The 23,255-nt window shown below is 38.8% G+C and overlaps 1 protein-coding gene across 7 annotated transcripts in view; it reads left to right on the forward strand.

Moving 5' to 3' along the window:
- The window catches only part of LOC134345398 (uncharacterized), a 44,221-nt gene that overhangs the window by 17,720 nt on the left and 3,246 nt on the right, over window positions 1–23,255 (forward strand). For all 7 annotated transcript variants that reach the window (XM_063046006.1, XM_063046000.1, XM_063045999.1 and 4 more), the window contains 2 exons: window positions 6,828–7,106; window positions 21,547–21,651. In XM_063046006.1, the coding sequence (XP_062902076.1) occupies window positions 6,828–7,106; window positions 21,547–21,651 (384 nt within the window). The remainder of the gene's footprint in view (window positions 1–6,827; window positions 7,107–21,546; window positions 21,652–23,255) is intronic.

A 23,255-nucleotide genomic window follows, 5' to 3' on the forward strand; every position in this document is an offset into this window, starting at 1 on the left:
TTTAGGAAATTAAGGACAGTAAGCAATTTGACCTCTGAGTTCACTGATGCTCCTTTACCTTGTCCCTGTCCTTGCCTAATCTTTTTTAAACTACAATTGGGTACTGAATGAACAAGATTCCTTATTTGTAAAATGAATTCATGAGGAACAGATATGGCTTTAGCCCAACACTGAACACTGATCTCTGTGTATATGACTAAGGTTCATTACAACCAAAAAATTTTTGGAACAAGGGTACAGGGAAACACAGTTGTAATTCATGTTAATCACTTATACTTTGTCGCTTGCATCTCTGGAGCCTACCACATGTCAGCCAAAGGAGGAGCACCACAGCAGTGAACTGGATTAAAACATAGAAACCTACAGCACAATTCAGGCCCTTTGGCCCACACTGCTGTACCGAACATGTCCTTACTTTAGAAATTATCTAGGGTTACCCATAGCCCTCTATTTTTCTAAGCTGCATGTGCCTATCCAGGAGTCTCTAAAAAGACCCTATCAAATCCACCTCCACCACCGCAGCCGGCAGCCCATTCCATGCACTCACTACTCTCTGCGTAAAAAAACTTACCCTTAACATCTCCTCTGTACCTACTTCCAAGCACCTGAAAACTGTGCCCTCTTGTGTTAGTCATTTCAGCCCTGGGAAAAACCCTCTAACTATCCACATGAATAATGCCTCTCATCATCTTATACACCTCTGTCAGGTCACCTCTCATCCTCCGTCAGTCCAAGGAGAAAAGGCCAAGATCACTCAACCTATTCTCATGAGGCATGCTCCCCAATCCAGGCAACATCCTTGTAAATCTCCTCTGCACCCTTCCTATGGTTTCCACACCCTTCCTGTAGTGAGACTACCAGAACTGAGCACAGTACTCCAAGTGGGGTCTGACCAGGGCCCTATATAGCTGCAACATTACCTCTTGGCTCCTAAATTCAATTCCACAATTAATGAAGGCCACTACACTGTATGCCTCCTTAACCACAGAGTCAACCCGCACAGCTGCTTTGACCGTCCTATGCACTTGGACCCCAAGATCCCTCTGATCCTCTACACTGCCAAGAGTCTTACCATTAAAACAATATTCTGCCATTATATTTGACCTCCCAAAATGAACCACATCACACTTATCTGGGTTGTACTCCATCTGCCACTTCTCAGCCCATTTTTGCATGCTATTGATGACCTGCTGTAACTTCTGACAGCCCTTCACACTATCCACAACACCCCTAACCTTTGTGTCATCAGCAAATTTACTAACCCATCCCTGCACTTCCTCATCCAAGTCATTTATAAGAATCACAAAGAGCAGGAATCCCAGAACAGATCCCTGAGCCAAACCACTGGTCACTGACCTCCATACAGAATATGACCCGTCTACAACCACTCTTTGCCTTCTGTGGGCAAGGCAGTTCTGGATCCACAAAGCAAGGTCCCCTTGGATACCATTCCTCCTTACTTTTTTAATAAGCCTTGCATGTGGTACCTTATCAAATGCCTTGCTGAAATCCATATACACTACATCTACTGCTCTACCTTCATCAACGTGTTTAGTCACATCCTCAAAAAATTCATTCAGTCTTGTAAGGCACGACCTGCCTTTGACAAAGTCATGCTGACTATTCCTAATCATATTATACCTCTCCAAATGTTCATAAATCCAGCCTCTCAGGATCTTTTCCATCAACTTCCATCCTCCAGTTCCATACACACTTCTCCATTGTCACACTTGATTGGTCCTATTCTCTCACGTCTTATCCTATTGCTCTTCACACATTTGCAGAATGCCTTGGGGATTTCCTTAATCCTGCCCGTCAAGGCCTTCTCATGGCCCCTTCTGGCTCTCCTAATTTCATTCATAAGCTCCTTCCTGCTACCCTTTTAATCTTCTAGATCTCTATCATTTCCTAGTTTTTTTTTTAAACCTTTCATAAGCTTTTCTTTTCTTCTTGACTAAATTTTCAACAGCCTTTGTACATCCCGGTTCCTGTACCCTACCAATCTTTCCCTGTCATTTGAACGTGCCTAGGCAGAACTCCTTGCAATTATCCCCTGAAGATTTGCCACATTTCTGCCGTACATTTCCCTGAGAACATCTGTTTCCAATTTATGCTTCCAAATTCCTGCCTGATAGCCTGATATTTCCACTTACTCCAATTAAACTCTTTCCTAACTTGTCTGTTCCTGTCCTTCTCCAATGCTATGGTAAAGGAGATAGAGTTGGATCACTGTCTCCAAAATGCTCTCCCACTGAGAGATCTGACACCTGACCAGGTTCATTTCCCAATACCAGATCAAGTACAGACTCTCCTCTTGTAGGCTTATCTACATATTGTGTCAGGAAACCTTCCTGAACACACCTAAGAAACTCCACTCCATCTACACCACTTGCACTAACAAGATGCCAATTGATATTTGGGAAATTAAAATCTCTCACCACGACAACCCTGTTATTATTACACCTTTCCTGAATCTGTCTCCCTATCAGCTCCTCAATGTCCCTGTTACTATTGGATGGTCTATAAAAAACACCCAGTAGGGTTATTGACCCTTTCCTGTTCCTAACTCCCACCCACAGAGACTCAGTAGACAATCCCTCCAAGACTTTCTCCTTTTCTGCAGCCGTGACACTATCTCTGATCAACAGTGCCATACATCCACCTCTTGCCTCCCTCCCAGTCTTTCTGAAACATCTACAGCCTGGCACTCTCAGTAACCATTCCTGCCCCTGAGCCATCCAAGTCTCTGTAATGGCCACAATATCATAGTTCCAAGTACTGATCCACGCTTTAACCTCATCCGCTTTGTTCATAATACTCAAACCATCAATCTGAGCGCATCCCTTCTCTATAACCTGCCTATCCTCCCTTTTGCACTGTCTACAAGCTTTCTTTATTTATGAGCCAACCACCCCTTCCTCCATCTCTTCAGTTTGGTTCCCACTACCCAGCAATTTAGTTTATATTTTTCCCCAACAGCCTCAGCAAACCTCCCTGCCAGGATATTGGTCCCCCTTGGAATCTGTCCTTTTTGTACATGTCATACCTGCCCCAAAAGAGGTCCCCATGATCCAGAAATCTGAATCTCTGCCCCCTGCTCCAATCCCTCAGCCACACATTTATCCTCCACCTCTCTCTATTCCTAAACTCAGTCACATGGCACAGGCAGTAATCCTGAAATTACTACCTTTGAGGTCCTGCTTCTCAACTTCCTTTCTAACTCCCTGTAGTGTGTTTTCAGGACCTCCTCCCTTTTCCTACCTATGTCGTTTGTACCAATATGTACCTCGACCTCTGGCTGTTCTCCTTCCCACTGCAGGATATCGTGGACACAATCAGAAACATCCCAGACCCTGGCACCTGAGAGGCAAACTACCATCCGTGTTTCTTTCCTATGTCCACAGAATCGCCTGTCTGACCCTCTAACCGTAGAGTGCCCTATCACTGCTGCCATCCTCTTCCTTTCCCTACCCTTCTGAGCCAGAAAAGTGGCCTCTGTTGCTTCACCCAGTTGGGCCATTTCCCCCCCCCCCAACAATACTCAAACAGAAGTACTTGTTGTTAAGGGGGACAGCCACAGGTGTACTCTCTAGTATCTGACTCTTGCCCTTCCCTGACGTAAACCAATTATGTCTCCTGAGGCCACAGTGTGACTACTTGCCTATAGCTCCTCTCTATCACCTCCTCACTTTCCCTGACCAGACAAAAGATCGAGCTGCATCTCCAGTTCCCTAACCCAGTCCCTAAGGATCTGCAGCTCGATGCACCTAGCGCAGATATGGCTATCCGGGAGGCTATAAGTCCCCCAGACTTCCCACATCTGCAACCAGTACAGAACATTAGCAAGTAACTGACCTCACCCTGACCCATTATCACCAAAGCCCCGTTGAGAAAAAGCCCTCCTACACTGTCTCCCTTTACCATATGCCCGTTTATAAAGCTGACATCTTTTAAACTCGTCTCGCTGTTCTAACTTGCTGACGTCCACATGCTTGCGCAGCCTTGCCTCGATTGTCTTATGATGACATAACGGAAGAAGCATAATATTTCAGTTAGAAACTTGAATTGAGCAACAGCAGATGGAATTTAATTCTGATGTGTAAAGTGATGAATTTTGGAAGATCTAAATGGATAGGATATATCCAGTGGTTGTAGAACCTCAGGGAGTTTGATGAACAAAGCAACTTTGGAGTAGAAGTCCACAGATCCCTGAAAGTGGCAGTACAGGTGAAATGAGTGGTGAAGAAGACATATGGGTTGCTTGGCATAAAATATTGCTCTACTGTCTCAGTACTTATGACAGTGTGGCTAGGCACAGCTCAAACATCTATAAATTTGCCAATTAGATTAAGACACGCAGTCCTCTTTTATTGTCATTTAGAAACGATACAGTATTTCCTCCGGTGTGATATCACAAAACACAGGACAGACCAAGGCTGAAAAAACTGACAAAACCACATAATTATAACATATAGTTACAACAGTGCAACAATACCATACCTTGCTGAAGAAGTCCATGAGCACAGTAAAAAGTTCAAAGTCTCTCAAATGTCCCACATCTCCGCAGACAGGAGAAGGAAGAAAAACTCTCCCTGGCCACAATCAGTCTTTGAGTCATCCGAAAACTTCGAGCCTCCGAATCAGCTCTCCGACACAGAGTACTAAGCGCCATCTCTGTCCAAACAATTTGACCTCAATCTCAGTCACCAACAACAGGCAAAGCCAGAGATTTTGAGGCCTTCCCTCCGGAAGATTCGCGACCATGCAGTAACGACAGCAGTGAACGAGCATTTCAGAAATTTCTCCAGATGTTCCTCTGTGCTTTCACATCCGTCTCCATCAGATCAGAATTGTCCATGGCCCCTATTGAACAGATACGATATCATTTTTCACCGGAGGGCTGCGCACGGGCAGTGCACTGCTCTCTCTCCTCTCGCTGTTCACTACTGTTGTCGGCAGAATCTCAGATGTCGATGAGGAGCCATACAGGCATTGTTTCCTCTAAGCTGCACAGTAACCGAAATGCTTCTACGCACATAGCCTTTGTTGCCACAGTTGGAACTTTCTTTTACAAAATGGTAATGTAATTTTGAATTTATTCTAATTTAATTTTGAAATCTATGTTGATATAATTGTGAAATACTCTGTAATTAATGTGTTGAGGAATTTAACACCGTCTAGTCAAAACATCTTACTTTTTCATTGTGCCTGTCAGTTGTCTAGACTGCCTGCAATTGTTTACTTATGTTTTGAGTAATGGTTTGTGTGAAAAATTATATACTGTGATGTCTTCAGTAAGTAATATTTCAAAAAATCAAAATTGTTAGAACAAGATTTCATTCTAAAAATTATTTGTGTGTGGTTATTTCATTAAAATTATATTTTCAACTTACCTTGTTAATTGTTTCAAAAACATTATTATGAGTATCCTAAAGATGTCGAAAAGAAAAGTAGAAGAGTTAGATGCTTTAAAGAACAAAGCTTGTACAAAATTTAAGGTAGAATGGCATTTGCAACTTGTAGATACTGAAATATCATCTTTGTATCAAAATCTAAAAATAAAAAAGGCAATATTTTTACATATCAATATACTGGCGATATCATATGCACCATTTTGTGCAGAAGTGAAAGCTGGGGTTGAATTCAGTTGTGAAAAAAAAATAGGAAGAATGTAAGTTAGATTATTTCAAACAATGTTTTAATCAGATAATTCCTGTGGATGCGGATAGCAAATTATGCAACCAGAAAATATATGGAATTTTTCACGTTAACTGGAACTCCAAAAGAGTGCAAAGCAAGAATGAAGCTCAATGCACAAAAGAAGTCCAACTCTGATATAGTCAATTTGGTAATTGATAGCATTATGTTAGCAATTAAAATTAATGTTTCTATGCATTCTGTGCAAGAAATTCATACACATGAATCCATTTAAAGTGCCACACAGTTTTCAGGCCATGTAAAATTTTCCTGCTCAAAGTTGGTCCTCACAGCTGTAAAAAAACTAGACAGAACATTGCAAAACCAGATGTGAGATTGATCAACTGTTTGAGTGGTGTTGTAACACAACTTTACACTAAAAGTTAGCAAGACCAAGGAATTCATTCTGGGCTTCAAGAAAAGAAAGTCAGGAGAACATCAAGAGACCAACAGTGGAAAGGATGAGCAGTTTCAAGTTCATGGGCGTTGACATCTCAGAGGATCTATCCTGAGCCCAACATATTGATGCAATCATGAAGCAGGCTTGCCAGTAGATTTACTTCATTAGAACCTTTGGGAGAATGGGTGTGTCACCAAAGTCACTAGCAAGTTTCTACAAATGTACCATGGAGAGCATTCTAACTGGGTTGTATCACCACCTGGAATGGAAGCTCCAATGCACAGGATCAACAGGGCCTGCAAAGGTTTGTCGACTTAGCCAGCTGCATCAAGGGCGTAACCCTCACCACCATCCAGGAACTTCAGAAGGCAATGTCTCAAGAAGGAGCATCCATCATTAAGGAACTCCCCATCCAGGCCATGCTCTCTTCTCATTACTACCATCAGAGGGAAGTTACAGGAGCCTGAAAACCTACACTTAATGATTAAAGAACATCTTCTACCCACCCCCACCCCCACCATTAGATTTTTGAACTTTCCATGAACCCATGAACATTATCTCACTGTTCCTCTTTCAAACTACTTATTTATTTTATATTTTATTGTCATTTATATTCAGGTGTCCATATTATGGGTGGTGTGGGCTCATTGGGTGGAAAGGGTTTATTACTATGCTGTATCTTTTGTAAAAGGACAATCGCATAATTCTTCTATCAACTATCTCATTTCAGAACCAGTTTTGAAGCCGGTGATAACACCAATTTGGAAATGTCCATCTCCAAATATTACTCTGAGCTGCTCTGTCTCCAATAGAGCAAATGTTACATTCCACTGGGAAATTCTATTCCTGTCTGAAAGCACCAACAGAACAGAACATGGGCCGGAACTGGTGGTGAACCATGAGAATGAGTGGAAACAATACACATTCAGGTGCATAGTGAAGAACAGAGTCAGTAATGCAAGTAATGATCTAACTATCACAGAGTTGTGCAATCAAAATAATTTTGCACGTAAGTATGATGAATAAAGTTTGTTCATACTGCTGCATTAGATTCTTCCAATGTACTCACAACTATCCTCTCTCTTGATATAAAACAGAACATAGAACAGTACAGCACAGTACTGGACATGTTGCGTCGATTTTTTTAGCCTACTCCAAAATCACTCTAACTCCTCCCTCACACATACTTCTTCATTTATCATTCATCTATGTGCCTATCTAAGAGTCTCATAAACGTCTTTAATATATCCACTTCCACCACCATTTCTGGCACTGCATTCTACACATATACTTCTCTACTAAATCTACTTCTGACATCCTCCCTATACTTTCGTCCAATCATCTTGCAATTATGCCCCCTCATACTAGCCAATGTTGTCCTGGGAAAAAGGTGCTGCCTCTCCACTCTATCTATGCCTCTTATCATATACTCCTCTATCAAGTCACCTCTTGTCCTCCTTCACTCCAAACAGAAAAGACCTTTCTTGATGAACATTTCCTCGTGAGGCATCTTTAATCTAGGCAGCATCCTGGTAAATCTCCTGTGGATAAGGTGGGAAGCAATTTCTTCACTTAGAGGGTGCTGAACCTTTGCAATTCTCATAAAGAGATAAGTTCTGGTTGTCATATGTATCGAAACAGAGGTTCCTTGTGGCCATACAGGACATAGTGGTTAATTATCAAGAAAAAGCCATAATAGAAGACCAAAGACAGTAAAAGCAGAAAATGCAACAGAGAAACCAGAAACAACACAAGATTCTACAAATCCATTCTATGGGGGAAGCAACAGTGGTCGCGCCTCTGGCACAGAGTCTGGCCCTGTGGCTCAGAAGGGTAGGGAAAGGAAGAGGATGGCAGCAGTGATAGGGGACTCTATAGTTAGCGGGATCAGACAGGGGATTCTGTGGATGCAGGAAAGAAATGTGGATGGTAGTTTGCCTCCCAGGTACCAAGGTCTGGGATGTTTCTGATGGCATCCACGATATTTGGAAACAGACGTTCTCAGGGAATGTATGGAAGAAATGTAGCAAATGTTCAGGGGATATTTGGGTGTGGTTCTGTGTAGATACATTCCAATGAGACAGGGAAAGGATGGTAGGGTACAGGAACCGTGGTGTACAAGGCTATTGTAAATCCAGTCAAAAAGAAAAGAAGAGATTACGAAAAGTTCAAAAAACTAGGTAATGATAGAGATCTTGAAGATTATAAGGCAAGCAGGAAGGAGCTTAAGAGTGAAATTAGGAGAGCCAGAAGGGGCCATGAGAAGGCCTTGGCAGACAGGATTAAGGAAAACACCAAGACATTTTACAAGCATGTGAAGAGCAAAATAATAAGACGTGATAGAATAGGACCAATCAAGTGTGACAGTGGAACAGTGTGTATGGAACCGCAGGAGATGACAGATGTTCTTACTGAATACTTTGCTTCAGTATTCACGACAGAAAAGGATCTTGGCGATTGTAGGGATGACTTGCAGCGGACTGAAAAGCTTGAGCATGTAGATATTAAGGAAGAGGATGTGCTGGAGCTTTTGGAAAGCATCAAATTGGATAAGTCACCGGGACCAGACGGGATGTACCCCAGGTTACTGTGGGAAGCGAGGGAGGAGATTGCTGAGCCTCTGGTAATGATCTTTGCATCATCAATGAGGATGAGAGAGGTTCCGGAGGATTGGAGAATTGCAGGTGTTGTTCTCTTATTCAAGAAAGGGAGTAGGGATAGCCCAGGAAATTATAGACCAGTGAGTCTTACTTTAGTGGTTAGTAAATTGATGAAGAAGATCCTGAGAGGCAGGATTTATTAACATTTGGAGAGGCATAATATAATTGGAAATAGTCAGTATGGCTTTGTGAAAGGCAGGTTGTGCCTTCCGAGCCGGATTGAATTTTTTGAGGATGTGACTAAACACATTGATGAAGGTAGAGCCATAGATGTAGTGTATATGGATTTTAGCAAGGCATTTGTTAAGGTACCCCATGCAAGGCTTACTGAGAAAGTAAGGCGGGGGGGGCGTCACGTGATGACATGGGACTGAGACATGTAAATCCAGCTCTCCCGTAAAAAATCAGCAAAGTACCGTTTAAACAAAACGAAGTTAATGAATACTTTCTGAAAACTATTTATAAACTTTGCAAGACTACTTTACGATATGCCTCCTAAACCGCAACAAAAGAAGTCTGCTGTTGCGAAGCAGCCCCGAGAGGGGAAGAAAAAAGGGCCTACTGCAACGATGGAGCCTCGGACTCAGGTTGGATCTCCTTCGGTAGAACAGGGAGCAATGGCGGCGGTAGCAGTTTCTCCGAAGATGCCGGAAATGCGCATGCGCAAAGAAGAGCGCATGTGCAAATCGACACAACTCAAACTACAAAAACCGACAGCCACAGCAATTGAAAATGACTCAGAGTCAGAATTGGATTCTGCAGAGAACACAGATGAAGAAGAGGAGGAAGAATTGGAAGCGATTGGAAGTAAAGGAGATGATAGAAACATAAGAGAGGCTATATTGCAATTAACGGCTGAACTAAGAAAAGTAAGAGAAGAGCTTAGAGATACGAAGATGTGCTATAATAAAGCTATGGAAAGACAGGACAAAATGGATAAGAAGCTTCAGAAGATGGAAAGAGCAATGGGGCATATGAATGATAGAGTGGAAAAAATAGAAAATGATCTTCTTGTCTGGAACTCGGAAAGAAATCGACTCTTGGAGAAAGTGGACATGTTGGAAAATTTCAGTAGACATAATAATATTAAAATTGTTGGTCTTAAAGAAGGTACGGAGGGAGAAAAACCAATAGAATTTTTTCAAAGATGGATCCCGGAAGTTTTGTAATTGGAAGAGGAGGTTCAACCAATTGAAATTGAGCGGGCACATAGAGCTCTAAGACCAAAACCAAAAGATGACTAATATCCACGATCGATTTTAATAAAATTCTTAAGATTTCAAGACAAGGAAAGGATTCTACAGGCAGCTGCTCGAGCTGCCAAGGATAGAAAAGGGCCATTGATGATTCAAGGGAACAAAGTTTTTTTCTACCCTGATATAAGTTATGAACTTTTGAAGAGAAGGAAGAAATTTAATCCAGTGAAAAAAACCCTTTGGGATCACGGTTATCAATTTATATTGCGTTATCCTGCAACCTTGAAGATTTTTTTGCCTGGTGGAGAAAAAAGATTTTTTGATGACTACCAGAAAGTGGAGCAGTTTGTGCGAGATTCTCTGAATATTCACCAGATACAAGAACAAATCCAGGGGAGCGAGATAGATTGAAGATGAAGATTGGGTCAAAGAATGGACTTGTTGGATTTTTGAAGGTGGATGAATGTATAAATATATTATTAATTATATGAGGTGGGGTAAGGAAGGTTAAAATTGGAGGAATATTAGTTGGGAATAGTAACATTAATTTTGTCTATATATATATAATTTTTTTTGTTGCGGGGGAGCTGGAGGAAGCACTGACCAATTGCTACGCTAATCATGTGTGCAAGCGTGGCTTTAGCCACGACCCGTAAAATGGAGGGGGGTAGTGCTGTGTATCTTTTCATTCACAACATTAGTGGGGGGGTATTTTGTTTTTTCTTTTTTTGTATCCTTTCTTTTTGCCTGGAGGGCTGGGAGGGAAACACATAGCAACATGGTGAAGTTTAAAGTGATTCCCCAAGGAACTATGAGAGTTGTGAAGATAAGTAATGTTTTAGATTGGAGTAACTTTGTTAAGAATAATGACTAATTTATTGAATTTTTTGAGTTTTAATGTTAACGGGCTTAATGGATCAGTGAAAAGAAAAAGAATCTTAACACATATTAAAAAAATGAAGATAGATTTAGCTTTTTTACAGGAAACGCACCTAACAGAAACAGAACATCAGAAACTAAAGAGAGATTGGGTGGGTAGTGTTGTTGCGGCTTCATTTAATTCAAAAGCGAGGGGAGTAGCAATTTTGTTCAATAAAACGTACCAATTAGAATACAAAATGTAATAACTGATTCTGCGGAGAGATATGTGATTATACATTGTCAACTTTTTTCTGAACTATGGACTTTTATGAATATTTATGCACCAAACGAAAATGATACAAAATTCATACAAGAAGCTTTTTTGAATTTGGCGGATGCACATGAAAAAATATTAATTGGTGGAGACTTTAATTTTTGCTTAGACCCAGCCTTAGATAGATCAATCAAGGCTGTTATAAAATCGAAGGTAGTAAATTTAACTTTATCATTGATGAAAGATTTAAATTTGATTTGATATATGGAGAAGAATCAATCCTAAAGAAAGAGACTATTCGTTCTATTCTCATAGACATAAAACTTACTCAAGGATAGATTTTTTTCTATTATCAATGCATATTCAACACAGAGTGAAAAATATGGAATATAAAGCAAGAATATTATCAGATCATTCTCCTTTATTAATGACAATAATAATGGCTGATAAGGAAGAAGTGTCTTATAGATGGAGATTTAATTCAACATTATTAAAACATCAAGATTTTTGTGATTTTATGAAAAAGCAGATTCAATTTTTTTTGGATACAAATTTTCATTCAATGGATGATAAATTTATATTATGGGATGCGATGAAAGCATATCTTAGGGGCCAGATAATAAGTTATACATCTAAAATTAAGAAAGAATATATGGCAGAACTAGATCAATTGGAAAAAGAGATTACAAAATTAGAAAAAGAATCTCAAAGATATATGTCAGAAGAAAAACGAAGGCAACTTGTCAATAAGAAGTTACAATATAATACGCTTCAGACATATAGAATGGAAAAAGCAATTATAAGAACTAAACAAAGGTATTATGAGTTAGGTGAGAGAGCACAGAAAATTCTTGCCTGGCAGTTGAAAACAGAACAAGCTTTTCCAAAACAATAAATGCAATTAGAACAAGGGCAAATAAAATATCTTATAAACCTCTTGAAATAAATGAAACCTTTAAAAATTTCTATTCTGAATTATATCAATCAGAATCTCAAAATGACGTTAATGAGATTGAAAGGTTTTTATCACAAGTATCTCTTCCAAAATTGAATTTGGAAGAACAGAAGGGATTAGATATGCCTTTTACATTAAAAGAAGTTGAATAAGCTTTAGGATCACTCCAGAGTAATAAATCTCCAGAAGAAGATGGTTTTCCACCTGAATTTTATAAAAAAAATTTAAAGATTTATTATTTCCTCTCTTTATGGAACTAATACGTCAAGCAGAAAAAATACATAAACTCCCAGAATCTTTTTCAACAGCGATTGTAATAGTATTGCCAAAAGAGAGATTCTACGAAACCAACATCATACAGGCCTATTTCTTTATTGAATATGGATTATAAAATAATAGCAAAAATTTTATCGAATAGATTATCTAAATATTTACCAAAATTAATACATATGGATTAAACAGGATTTATTAAAAATAGACAATTGGCAGATAATGTAACCCAGCTACTCAGTATAATTCATTTGGCACAAAAAAGGGACGAGAAGAGTATAGTAGTAGCCTTGGATGCAGAAAAAGCATTTGATAGATTAGAATGGGATTTTTTATTTAAAGTATTAGAAAAATATGGGTTAGGAACATCTTTTATAAATTGGATTAAAACTTTAAATTCTAACCCTAAGGCTAAAGTAGTGACAAACTCTCAAATTTCAACACCATTCCAGTTAAAAAGGTCAACTAGACAAGGTTGTCCATTATCACCTGCTTTATTTGTACTGGTGATAGAGCCATTAGCAGAACTAATCAGAATTGATCCAGATATTATGGGTTTCAGAGTTAATCAGGAGGAATACAAAATTAATCTTTTTGCCGATGATGTTTTGATCTACTTAACAAACCCACAACATTCGTTACATAAATCATCTTCTAGATTGGATGAATATGGGAAGGTATCAGGTTACAAAATAACTTGGGATAAAAGTGAAATTTTACCTCTTACTAAAGGAGACTATAGTCAATGTCGACTAGTAACCCAATTTAGATGGCCGGTAAATGGTATAAAGTATTTAGGTATAAGACTTGATAATGATGTAAAGAATTTATATAAATTTAATTATTTACCACTATTGAAAAAAATTCAAGAAGATTTTGACAAATGGATGATACTACCAATAACATTAGTAGGTAGAGTCAATGTTGTAAAAATGAATATATTTCCTAGATTACAGTATTTGTTTCAAACATTACCAATACAATTGCCGCAGAAATATTTTCAAGAGTTAAATAAATGTGTGAGAAAATTTCTTTGGAAAGGTAAAATGTCAAGAATATCATTGGAAAAATTGACATGTAAATTTGGGTTAGGAGGGTTACAACTTCCAAACTTTAAAAACTATTATAAAGCAAATCAACTTAGATTTATTGCATCTTTCTTCAATGATCGAAAACCAGCATGGATTAAAATAGAATTAGACAAGATAGGAGAAAATAGACCTGAAGATTTTATATATAAATGGGAATCTAAATGGATACGGGAAAAGAAAGAATCTCCTGTATTAACACATTTGATTGATCTATGGAATAAGATAAATGTTGATAATGAAACACAGAAATCTCTATTAGCAAGGAGACCTTTGTTCCAAAACAGACTTATTCCTTTTACAATGGACAATCAACTTTTATATAATTGGTACCAAAAAGGGATTAAATTTATAGGAGATTGTTATGAACGAGGTATATTGATGTCATTTGAACAATTAAAGGATAAATATAAAATATCAAATAATACTTTCTTTTGTTACCTTCAATTAAGGGCTTACTTAAAAGCTAAGCTGGGTCAAACAATGTTTTTGCCAAAACCTAATGAAATTGAAATTTTAATTCAAAAAGGGAAAATTAAAAAATTTATTTCTTGTATGTATAATTTGATTCAAGAACAGACAATTAAACAAGGAACCCATAAGTCAAAGCAAAAATGGGAAACAGATCTGAATATTAATATTGATGAAACAAATTGGTCAAGACTCTGTCTTGACAGTATGACAAATACAATAAATGTTCGACTTAGATTAGTACAATATAATTTTTTACACCAATTATATATTACACCACAAAAAATAAATAGATTAAATTCAAATCTATCCGATAAATGCTTTCGGTGTAATCAAGAAATTGGTACTTTTTTACATTCTACTTGGTCTTGTTTTAAAATTCAACCCTTTTGGATAAATTTAAGAGTCTTATTGGAACAAATTACTGGAACTCAACTTCCACATAACCCTGTATTATTTCTATTAGGTGATATTGAAGGGATAAAGCCGAAACTTAAATTGAATAAATATCAGAAAGCATTTATAAAAATTGCATTGGCAGTAGCTAAGAAGACTATAGCAGTTACTTGGAAATCTGATTCGTATTTAAGTATGGATCATTGGAATAATGAAATGGCTAGTTCTATTCCACTCGAAAAAATTACTTATAATTTAAGAGAAAAATATGTAACATTTTTGAATATTTGGCGCCCTTATTTACAAAAGATAGGATTGCATATTTAAGTGCTCCGATAAAGATCTTGGTCCCTTGGGGAAAGTAACGAATACTTATACCAAATTTATTTTGAATCCCATGGAGCATGTGGAAACCTTCCAATACCCAGGCGGCTCTTTTTTTTTCCTCTCTTCTTTCTTTTTAGGTAGGACTATATATGGGGGGGGGAGGGTTAAGGGGAGGGGGAGGGTAGATTTTATCTTTTCATGTATTCTTTTTGAAAACTCAATAAAAATTATATTACAAAAAGAAAGTAAGGAGGCATGGGATCCAGGGGGATATTGCTTTGTGGATCCAGAAATGGCTTGCCCACAGAAGGCAAAGAGTGGTTGTAGATGGGTGATATTTTGCATGGAGGTCGGTGACCAGTGGTGTGCCTCAGGGATCTGCTCTGGGACCCCTGCTCTTTGTGATTTTTATAAATGACCTGGATGAGGAAGTGGAGGGATGGGTTAGTAAATTTGCTGATGACACAAAGGTTGGGGGTGTTGTGGATAGTGTGGAGGGCTGTCAGAGTTTACAGTGGGATATTGATAGGATGCAAAACTGGGCTGAGAAATGGCAGATGAAGTTCAACCCAGATAAGTGTGAGGTGGTTCATTTTGTAGGTCAAATATGATGGCAGAATATAGCATTAATGGCAAGACTCTTGGCAGTGTGGAGGATCAGAAGGATCTTAGGGTCTGAGTCCATAGGACACTCAAAGCTGTTATGCAGGTTGACTCTGTGGTTAAGAAGGCATACGGTGCATTGGCCTTCATCAATCGTGGGATTGAGTTTAAGAGCCGAGAGGTAATGTTGCTACTACAGTATATAGGGCCTTGGTCAGACTCCACTTGGGAGTACTGTGCTCAGTTCTGGTCGCCTCACTACAGGAAGGATGTGGAAACCATAGAAAGGGTGCAGAGGAGATTTACAAGGATGTTGTGTGGATTCCGGAAAATGCCTTATGAGGTTAGGTTGAGTGAACTCGGCCTTTTCTCCTTGGAGCTACGGAGGCTGAGAAGTGACCTGATAGAGGTGTACAAGATAATGAGGTATTGATCGTGTGGTTAGTCAGAGGCTTTTTCCCAGGGCTGAAATGGCTTGCATGAGAGGGCATAGTTTTAAGGTGCTTGGAAGTAGGTACAGAGGAGATGTCAGGGGTAAGTTTTTTACTCAGGGTGGTGAGTGCGTGGAATGGGCTGCTGACGGCGGTGGTGGAGGCAGAAACGATAGGGTCTTTTAAGAGAGTCCTGGATGGATATATGGAGATAAGAAAAATAGAGGGCTATAGATAACCCTAGGTAGTTCTAAGGTAAGGACATGTTCAGCACAGCTTTGTGGGCCAAAGGGCCTGTATTGTGCTGTAGGTTTTCCATGTTTCTATGTTTTTAATTTCAATTACTTACACAATGAGGTAGCAAATATCATTCACCAAAAACGTGCTTTAAAATACAATCAGAAAATATACCAGACCTTACTATAAGTACATGTCTGATTCAGTTTTAGAGTCAGAGTCCTACAAATTATATTATGACTGATCTATTATTAAAGATAGGATAATTCATAGAAACCATCCAAATATAATGTTACAGGATAAACAAGCAAGAATAACTTAATAGATAGAGCCATTCCAAACATGCACAACTTGCAGAAATCAGTGCGGAAAAACACCAGACATGCTGAATTAGAGGAAGTTGAAAGACTGTGGAACATGAACAAGGTATACATTGTCCCAACAGTAACATCTCCAACTGATATCATCCCAAAGTCACTGTACTGTAGCATTAAACAATTAGTCCTGGGCAGCAGTATTGGAGACATTTGGAGATGTCCACAATGGTAAACACCACTTGAACAGTCCAAATGTTCCCAGAAATTGAGAAATAAGTGTGCTTGGCTACGCCCCTTAAATCAGGTTTTACCATCTGAAGGTGAGCAATCTGAACAATACTAATAATAAATAAATAAATAAAATAAATAAATAAATAAATAAGCAGTAAGTATTGAGAACACAAGTTATAGAGTCCTTAAAAGTGAGTCCATAGATTGTGGAATCAGTTCAGTGTTGGGGTGAGTGAAGTTATCCCCTCTGGTTCCGGAGCCTGATGAATGAGGTATAATAACTGTTCCTGAACCTGGAGGTGTCATACTTGAAGCTCCTGTACCTCCTTCCTAATGGTAGCAGCAAGAAGCGAGCATGGGCTAGACGGATGGGGGGTCCTGGATGATGGATGCTGCTTTTCTGTGACAGTGCTCCTTGTAAACATGCTGAATAATCATGAGGGCTTTGTCCATTATATACTGGGCTGTTTCCACTACCTTTTGCAATTTTTTCCTTTCAAGGGCTTTGATGTTTCCAGACCTTACTATAAAGTCCAAAATGCAACCAGTCAGTATACTCACCACAGCACATGTAGAGAAGTTTGTCACTTTTTAAATCTACACAAATGTCTCAGAAATTAGAGATGCTGCTGTGCCTTCTTTGTAGCGGCAGTTACATGCTGGACCCAGGACAGATCCTCTGTAACGATTAAGCTGAGGAATTTAAAAGTACTGACTCTCCATCTCTCACCCCCCATTGAGGACTGGCTCAGTTTTGAAGAGAGGTCATGAACCTGAAATTTCAGTTCCGTTTCTCCTTCCACAGATGTTCTTGACCTGTTGGGCATTTCTGTATTTTCCATTTTTATTTTGATATATTGACAATTTTTTACTGATAAGCCAGGATACTGTCAATCAATATGTTCACATATACAAGTCATAGCGGTACTGACATTTGACCCATCTTCCATTCATTTCTGTGAAGCTTCCAACTGTTATAACTTGGGAGTCTTGACAAAGACAAGCATCTTTCCCCAATTCTGTTGTACACATTTACTTGGTTTGGATTATTGAACTATTAGACTTCCTGGAACTTTTGTTTGCTTCGCACATGTTTTGCAATCCTCATGCAACTTTGTTCGTAACTTTCAGTTTATGTTTTTTGATCTGGAAGCCTTTGGTTTTCCTTAAATAATGATACCAGTCTTCAAAGGCTGCCTAAAACAATTGTATACTGTACCTGTGTTTGGTGACAGAGACTCTAAACGGATTTATATAGGATTGAATGTTGAAAGGTAATAATTGAATGTTTACTGCAATTTTGAACTTCTGCAGCCTATCCATAGTCCACTTCATAGCTTCACCATTTTCTGATTAAACACCCTAAATCTAGATTATAGAACAATGTAAGCCATTGCTACTGGTTCTGAAATGTGTATTAGCAGTTAATACAAATGCAGATTTGTAATCAATGACTACATTGACAAACACCACTGAGAACAATGATACAGTGTGATCTTACTGTGTATATTATAAAGTCTTTCACCATTAATGTTCAAATATCACAATTCAGATCTGTTTATAAGGAATCTTTTCCTTTATATTTTTGAGTTCAAAAATGTTGGCTTTTCATTCAAAGCTTATCAGACATGAAAGGTTCCCAGAAACTTTCCTCAATGATTACTATATCATTCTAAGAATGTTATCATTGACATCACATTAATGTCTAAACCTTGAAAATATAAAGAGACAGATCAGTATAAAATGATGATCAAGCTCAGAAACACATTGTTGCCCATCTATCTCAGTTGAATATTAATAGTGATACAGGAGAGTACTTGTAGGTTACAGCTCTTACTCTGGGTACATGACAGTGAGGATAGGAATAGAATGAGATGGCAGGTAATTGCATGGCTGAAGAATTGGAGCAGTGGGCAGGGATTCAGGTTTCTGGATCATTAGGACCTCTTCTGGGGCAGATGTGACCTGTACAAAAGGGATGGGTTGCACTTGAATCCGAGAGGGACCAATATCCTTGTGGACAGCTTTGCTAAAGCTGTTGGGAGTGGTTTAAACAAATATGGTATGGGAATGGGAACCATGCGGTAGAGATGAAGATCAGACTGCAGCTTTACAAGTAGATGATGGGTGTAATATGAATGTAAGGAAGGATAAGCCAATGATTGGGTAACATGCAGTCAGAACAAAGAGTTAGATTGTACCACAGAGGCCAAATTCCAAAGGGTGAAGAATGCAGGACTGAAGGTGCTCTATTTAAATGCATGTAGCATTCGGAATAAGGTGAATGAACTCATGCCCCAATTAGAGATTGGTCGGTATGACATTGTGGGTATCACTGAGTCGTGGTTAACCAAAGGACATAGTCGGGAGCTTAATATCAAAGAATATACTTTGAATTGATAGAACAGGCAGGAACCACATCTTTAGAAAGAGGTGACATAGGGTCAGAGGATGTCAAATCTTTCTGGGTGGAGATATGAAACTGCAAGGGTAAAAAAAAGATATGGGAATCATATATAGGCCTCCAAGATGTGGGATGACATTGCAGAGGGAGCTGGAAAGGGCATGTTATAAAGCTAATGTCACAATTGTAAGGGGGAACTTCAATAGGGGATTGGGAAAAATCAGGTTGGTGTTGCATCGCAAGGGAGGGAATATGTTCAGTGCATTTGAGATGGCTTTTCAGAGCAGCTTGTGCTTATGCCTACTTGGGCAAAAGTGATTTTAGATTGGCTGTTGTGTAATAATCCAGATGTTATTAGGGAGTTTAAGGTAAAGGAATCCTTAGGGGACAGTAATTATAATATCATTGAAATCATACTGCAGTTATTATTATGCAGGAGAAGCATAACTCACATGTATCAGTACGGCAATGGAATAAGGAGAATTACAGAGACATGAGAGAGGAGCTTGCTCAGGTGGATTGAAGGGGGATACTGGCAGGGATGATGGTAGAGCAGAAGTAGCTGATGTTTCTGGGAATAATTCACTAGGTGCAGGATAGACCTGTCCCACAGTAGAATATGTTCTCAAATGGCAGCGGTAGGTAACCATAGATGACCAGGGAAGTTAAGGACTACATGAAAGCCAAGGAAAGGGCACATAAGGTAGCAAAAGTGAAGGGAAGTTGGATGACTGGGAAGCTTTTAAAATCCAACAAAAGGCAACTAAATAAGCCTTAAGAAAGGGAAAAGATGAAATATGAGGGCAAGTTAGCCAATAATATAAAGCAGGTTACCAAAAGTGTTTTCAGTTATATAAAGAGTAAAAGGGAGGTGAGAGTTGATATTCGGCCACTGGAAAATGATGCTGGTGAGGTAGTAATGGGGTCAAGGAAATGGCAGATGAACTTAAGTGGAAGACACTAGAAATGTGCCAGAGGTCCATGAGTGTCAGGGAGGAGGAGTGAGTGCCATTGCTATTACAAAGGAAAAGGTGCTAGGGAAACGGAAGGTTTTAAGGTGGATAAATCACCTGGACCAGATGGACTACATCCCAGAGTTCGGAAAGAGGTTGCCGAAGAGATAGCAGATTAATTGTTCATGATCTTTCAAAGAGCAGTTGATTCTGGAGGACTAGAAGATTGCAAATGTCTCTCCATTCTTTAAGATGGGATGAAGGCAAAAGAAAGGAAATTATAGGCCAGTTAGCCTAACCTCAGTGGTTGGGAACGTGTTGGAGTCTATTTTTAAGGATGAGGATCCAGAGTACTTGGAGAACAATGATAAAATAAGTCAAAGTCAGCATGGTTACTGTAAAGGGAAATCTTGCCTGACAAATCTGTTAGAGTTCTTTGGGGAAGTAACAAACAGGATGGACAAAAAAGAGAGTCAGTGGATGTCATTTACTTGGATTTTCAAAAGGCATTTGATAAGGTACCACACATAATAAAAGAAGATAAAATCCTATGGTGTTACAGAAAAGATACTGGCATGGATAGAGGAATGACTGACAGAAGGCAGCGAGTGGGAATAAGGGGGTCTTTTCTGGTTGGCTGCTGGTGGTTTTCCTCAGGGTCAGTATTGGGACCACAACTTTCAAATAGTTTGTCAATGATTTGGATAAGATAGGTGAAGGGGTATGTAGTGCTGAGGAAGCAATGGGATTGCAGAAAGACTTAGACAAATTGGAAGAAAGGACAAAAAGTGGCCTATGGAATACAGTGTTGAGAAATGCATGATAATGCATTTTGGTAAAAGGAACAAAAGTGCAGACTGTTATCTAAATGGGAAGAAAATTCAAACATCAGAGGTGCAGAGGGACTTAGGAGTCTTCGTGCAAGACTCCCAGAAGGTTAATTTACAAGTTGAGACTGTGGTAAAGGCGGCAAATGCAATGTTGGCATTCATTTCAAGGGGAATCTAGTCAGGCCACATAGGGAGTATTGTCAACAGTTTTGGACCCCATACGTTAGAGACCATCCAGAGGAAGTTCATGAGGATGATTCTAGGAATGAAGGTGTTAACATATGGGGAGCGTTCGGTAGCTTTGGGCCTGTACATACTGGACTTTAGCAGAATGCAGGGGGATCTCATTGAATCCTACCGAATGTTGAAGGGACTAGATAGGGTGGATGTGGAAAGGATGTTTCCAATAGTGGGAGATCCAGAACTAGAGGGCACAGCCTCAAAATTGAGGGCGACCTTTTAGAACAGAGGAAAGGATTTTCTTTCTGTAGCCAGAGAGTAGTGAATCTGAGGAATGCTCTGCCACAGACTGCTGTGGAGACTAAGTCCATGGTATATTTAAAGTACAAATTGATAGTTTTCTGATTGGTCAGGACATCAAAAGTTATGGCAAGAAAGCCGGTGTATGGGGTTGAGTAGGTTCCTGGATCAGCCATGATGGAATGGCAGAGCAGACTCGATGGGCTGAATAACCCAATTCTGCTCCTATGTCTTATGGTCTTATGTTCTTATTTCCTAGACACGTTGAAATGGATTTTAAATATTCTGTCTGCCAATGTACAGTATATTCACCAGGGAAGCAAATTATCCAAGTAACATCAAACTACATATGTTTCAGATATATCACATAAACAATAATAAATGTCTATTAGATTAGATTATCATACCATATCATTGTTTTAGTATGTTACAAATATTATTCTCTCTCTCTCTGATCTACTTTAGGTGACCTCCTCATTTACATATCTGCAGCAACTTTGCTGTTAATTTTTCTTTTAATTGGACGTAACTACCGAAAAATAAAGCAGTATGCCCATGATAAACAATGCAGTAAGTACAATTAGTTTTTACAATTGTAAGCACATTCTGCTAATTTATTATTGACTTTTTTTTTATAGTCTTCATTTTAACTATACTCTTTGTTATTGTACCACGCATACATTTTGAAAACTCTTCTTTAAATTTCCCAATCAAATTGTTTGTATACAAGGTGAACAGTGACTATCCTTGTAGAACACTATTACAAATCTAGTTCCAGTCTGAGGAGCCACTCCCAACTCCCATTTTTAGCTTCCTGTTTTGAAATGAGCTTACTCCATGTACCTTCTACTTGTCCCCTGGTTCGAAATATCTAGATCCTAACCATGAATTAAACCTCTTGAAAATCTTTGTAAGCTCCAGACACGTCACATTCATTGCATTGCCCGTCTACTCTTCTTGGCACATCGTCAGAGATTTGACTGAAACATGGAGAGCATTCTTTTTCAAAAACAATATTGTCTATTTCAATTTCTATTTGTTTTCTGTTACATTGGGGAAATGATTCCTTTATATTTTTCCTGCAACCATTAATTCACCAGTAAATTTAACAGCTTCAAACATCTATTCCAACCTTGTGGATAAGTTGTATTGTACAGCAATAAAATATAAAGGTATTAGCTCATATACTGGTGAATTGTGAGAAGCAATATAAAAATAAATTATAGAAAATTTACACAGGCAATAACCAATCAGCTCAACAGACAACAGAGAAGGAGCTACTGGTGAAATTCCAGCACTGTATCCTGCTATATACTGTACCTCTAGGCATTGCCTTCATCATCCCCTTTGCTAGTGAATATATAAATCATCCTGTGTGAACAACATTTTCCTCTCCTTATTTCTAGTATTTGTGGTAATGACTGCAACTCTGCAACCTGTAGCTTTTACAACAGCAGAACAGAGAAGTGAGTTCTTCCTTATTATTCCATCAAGACACAACCACCAAAATCCCGCCCCCCCCAAATAGTTCTGTTCACCTCAATAAAGACTCTCCTCTCAGCCTTCTCACTTCCAAAGAAAAGAACTCCAAACTATCCTTCACAGATAAAAAAAACTGTAGTTCTTGTAAAGCTCCTCTGTACTCTCTCATAGATGGGGGGCCCAGGCTGATTAATAGGGAAAACAGTCAAAAGCAATACCAAATATCCCTCAAACTCATAATAAATCCACTTGTATGCCAGAAAGTTGTTAATTTGTAATTAGTAAATGTAATTTCATATCCAATGGGGAATTTTACTTGAATCAATATGAAGGAGAGATTGAACTAAACAACAGATGTATTCAAGGAGAAAGCTAATAAACAAATGGCAGAGAGTGACAGCAGGTTGTGATGATCAAAGTTCAAGATAAATTTATTATCAAAGTACATATACTTCACCGTATACTACCTGGATCCCTTTCCTTGTGGGCATTCACAGTCAATACAAAGAAACACTATATAATCAATAAAAAACTGCACATGAAGATGGACAAACAACTAATGTGCAAAATACAATAAATTGTGCAGAGACAAAACAGAAATAATAATAATAATAAATAAATATTGTGAACACGAGTTGTAGAGCCATTGAAAGCGAGTCCATTAGTTGAGGAATCAGTTCAATTTTAGTGAG

This window comes from Mobula hypostoma, chromosome 4, assembly GCF_963921235.1.
Source record: "Mobula hypostoma chromosome 4, sMobHyp1.1, whole genome shotgun sequence".
Lineage (NCBI taxonomy): Eukaryota > Metazoa > Chordata > Chondrichthyes > Myliobatiformes > Myliobatidae > Mobula > Mobula hypostoma.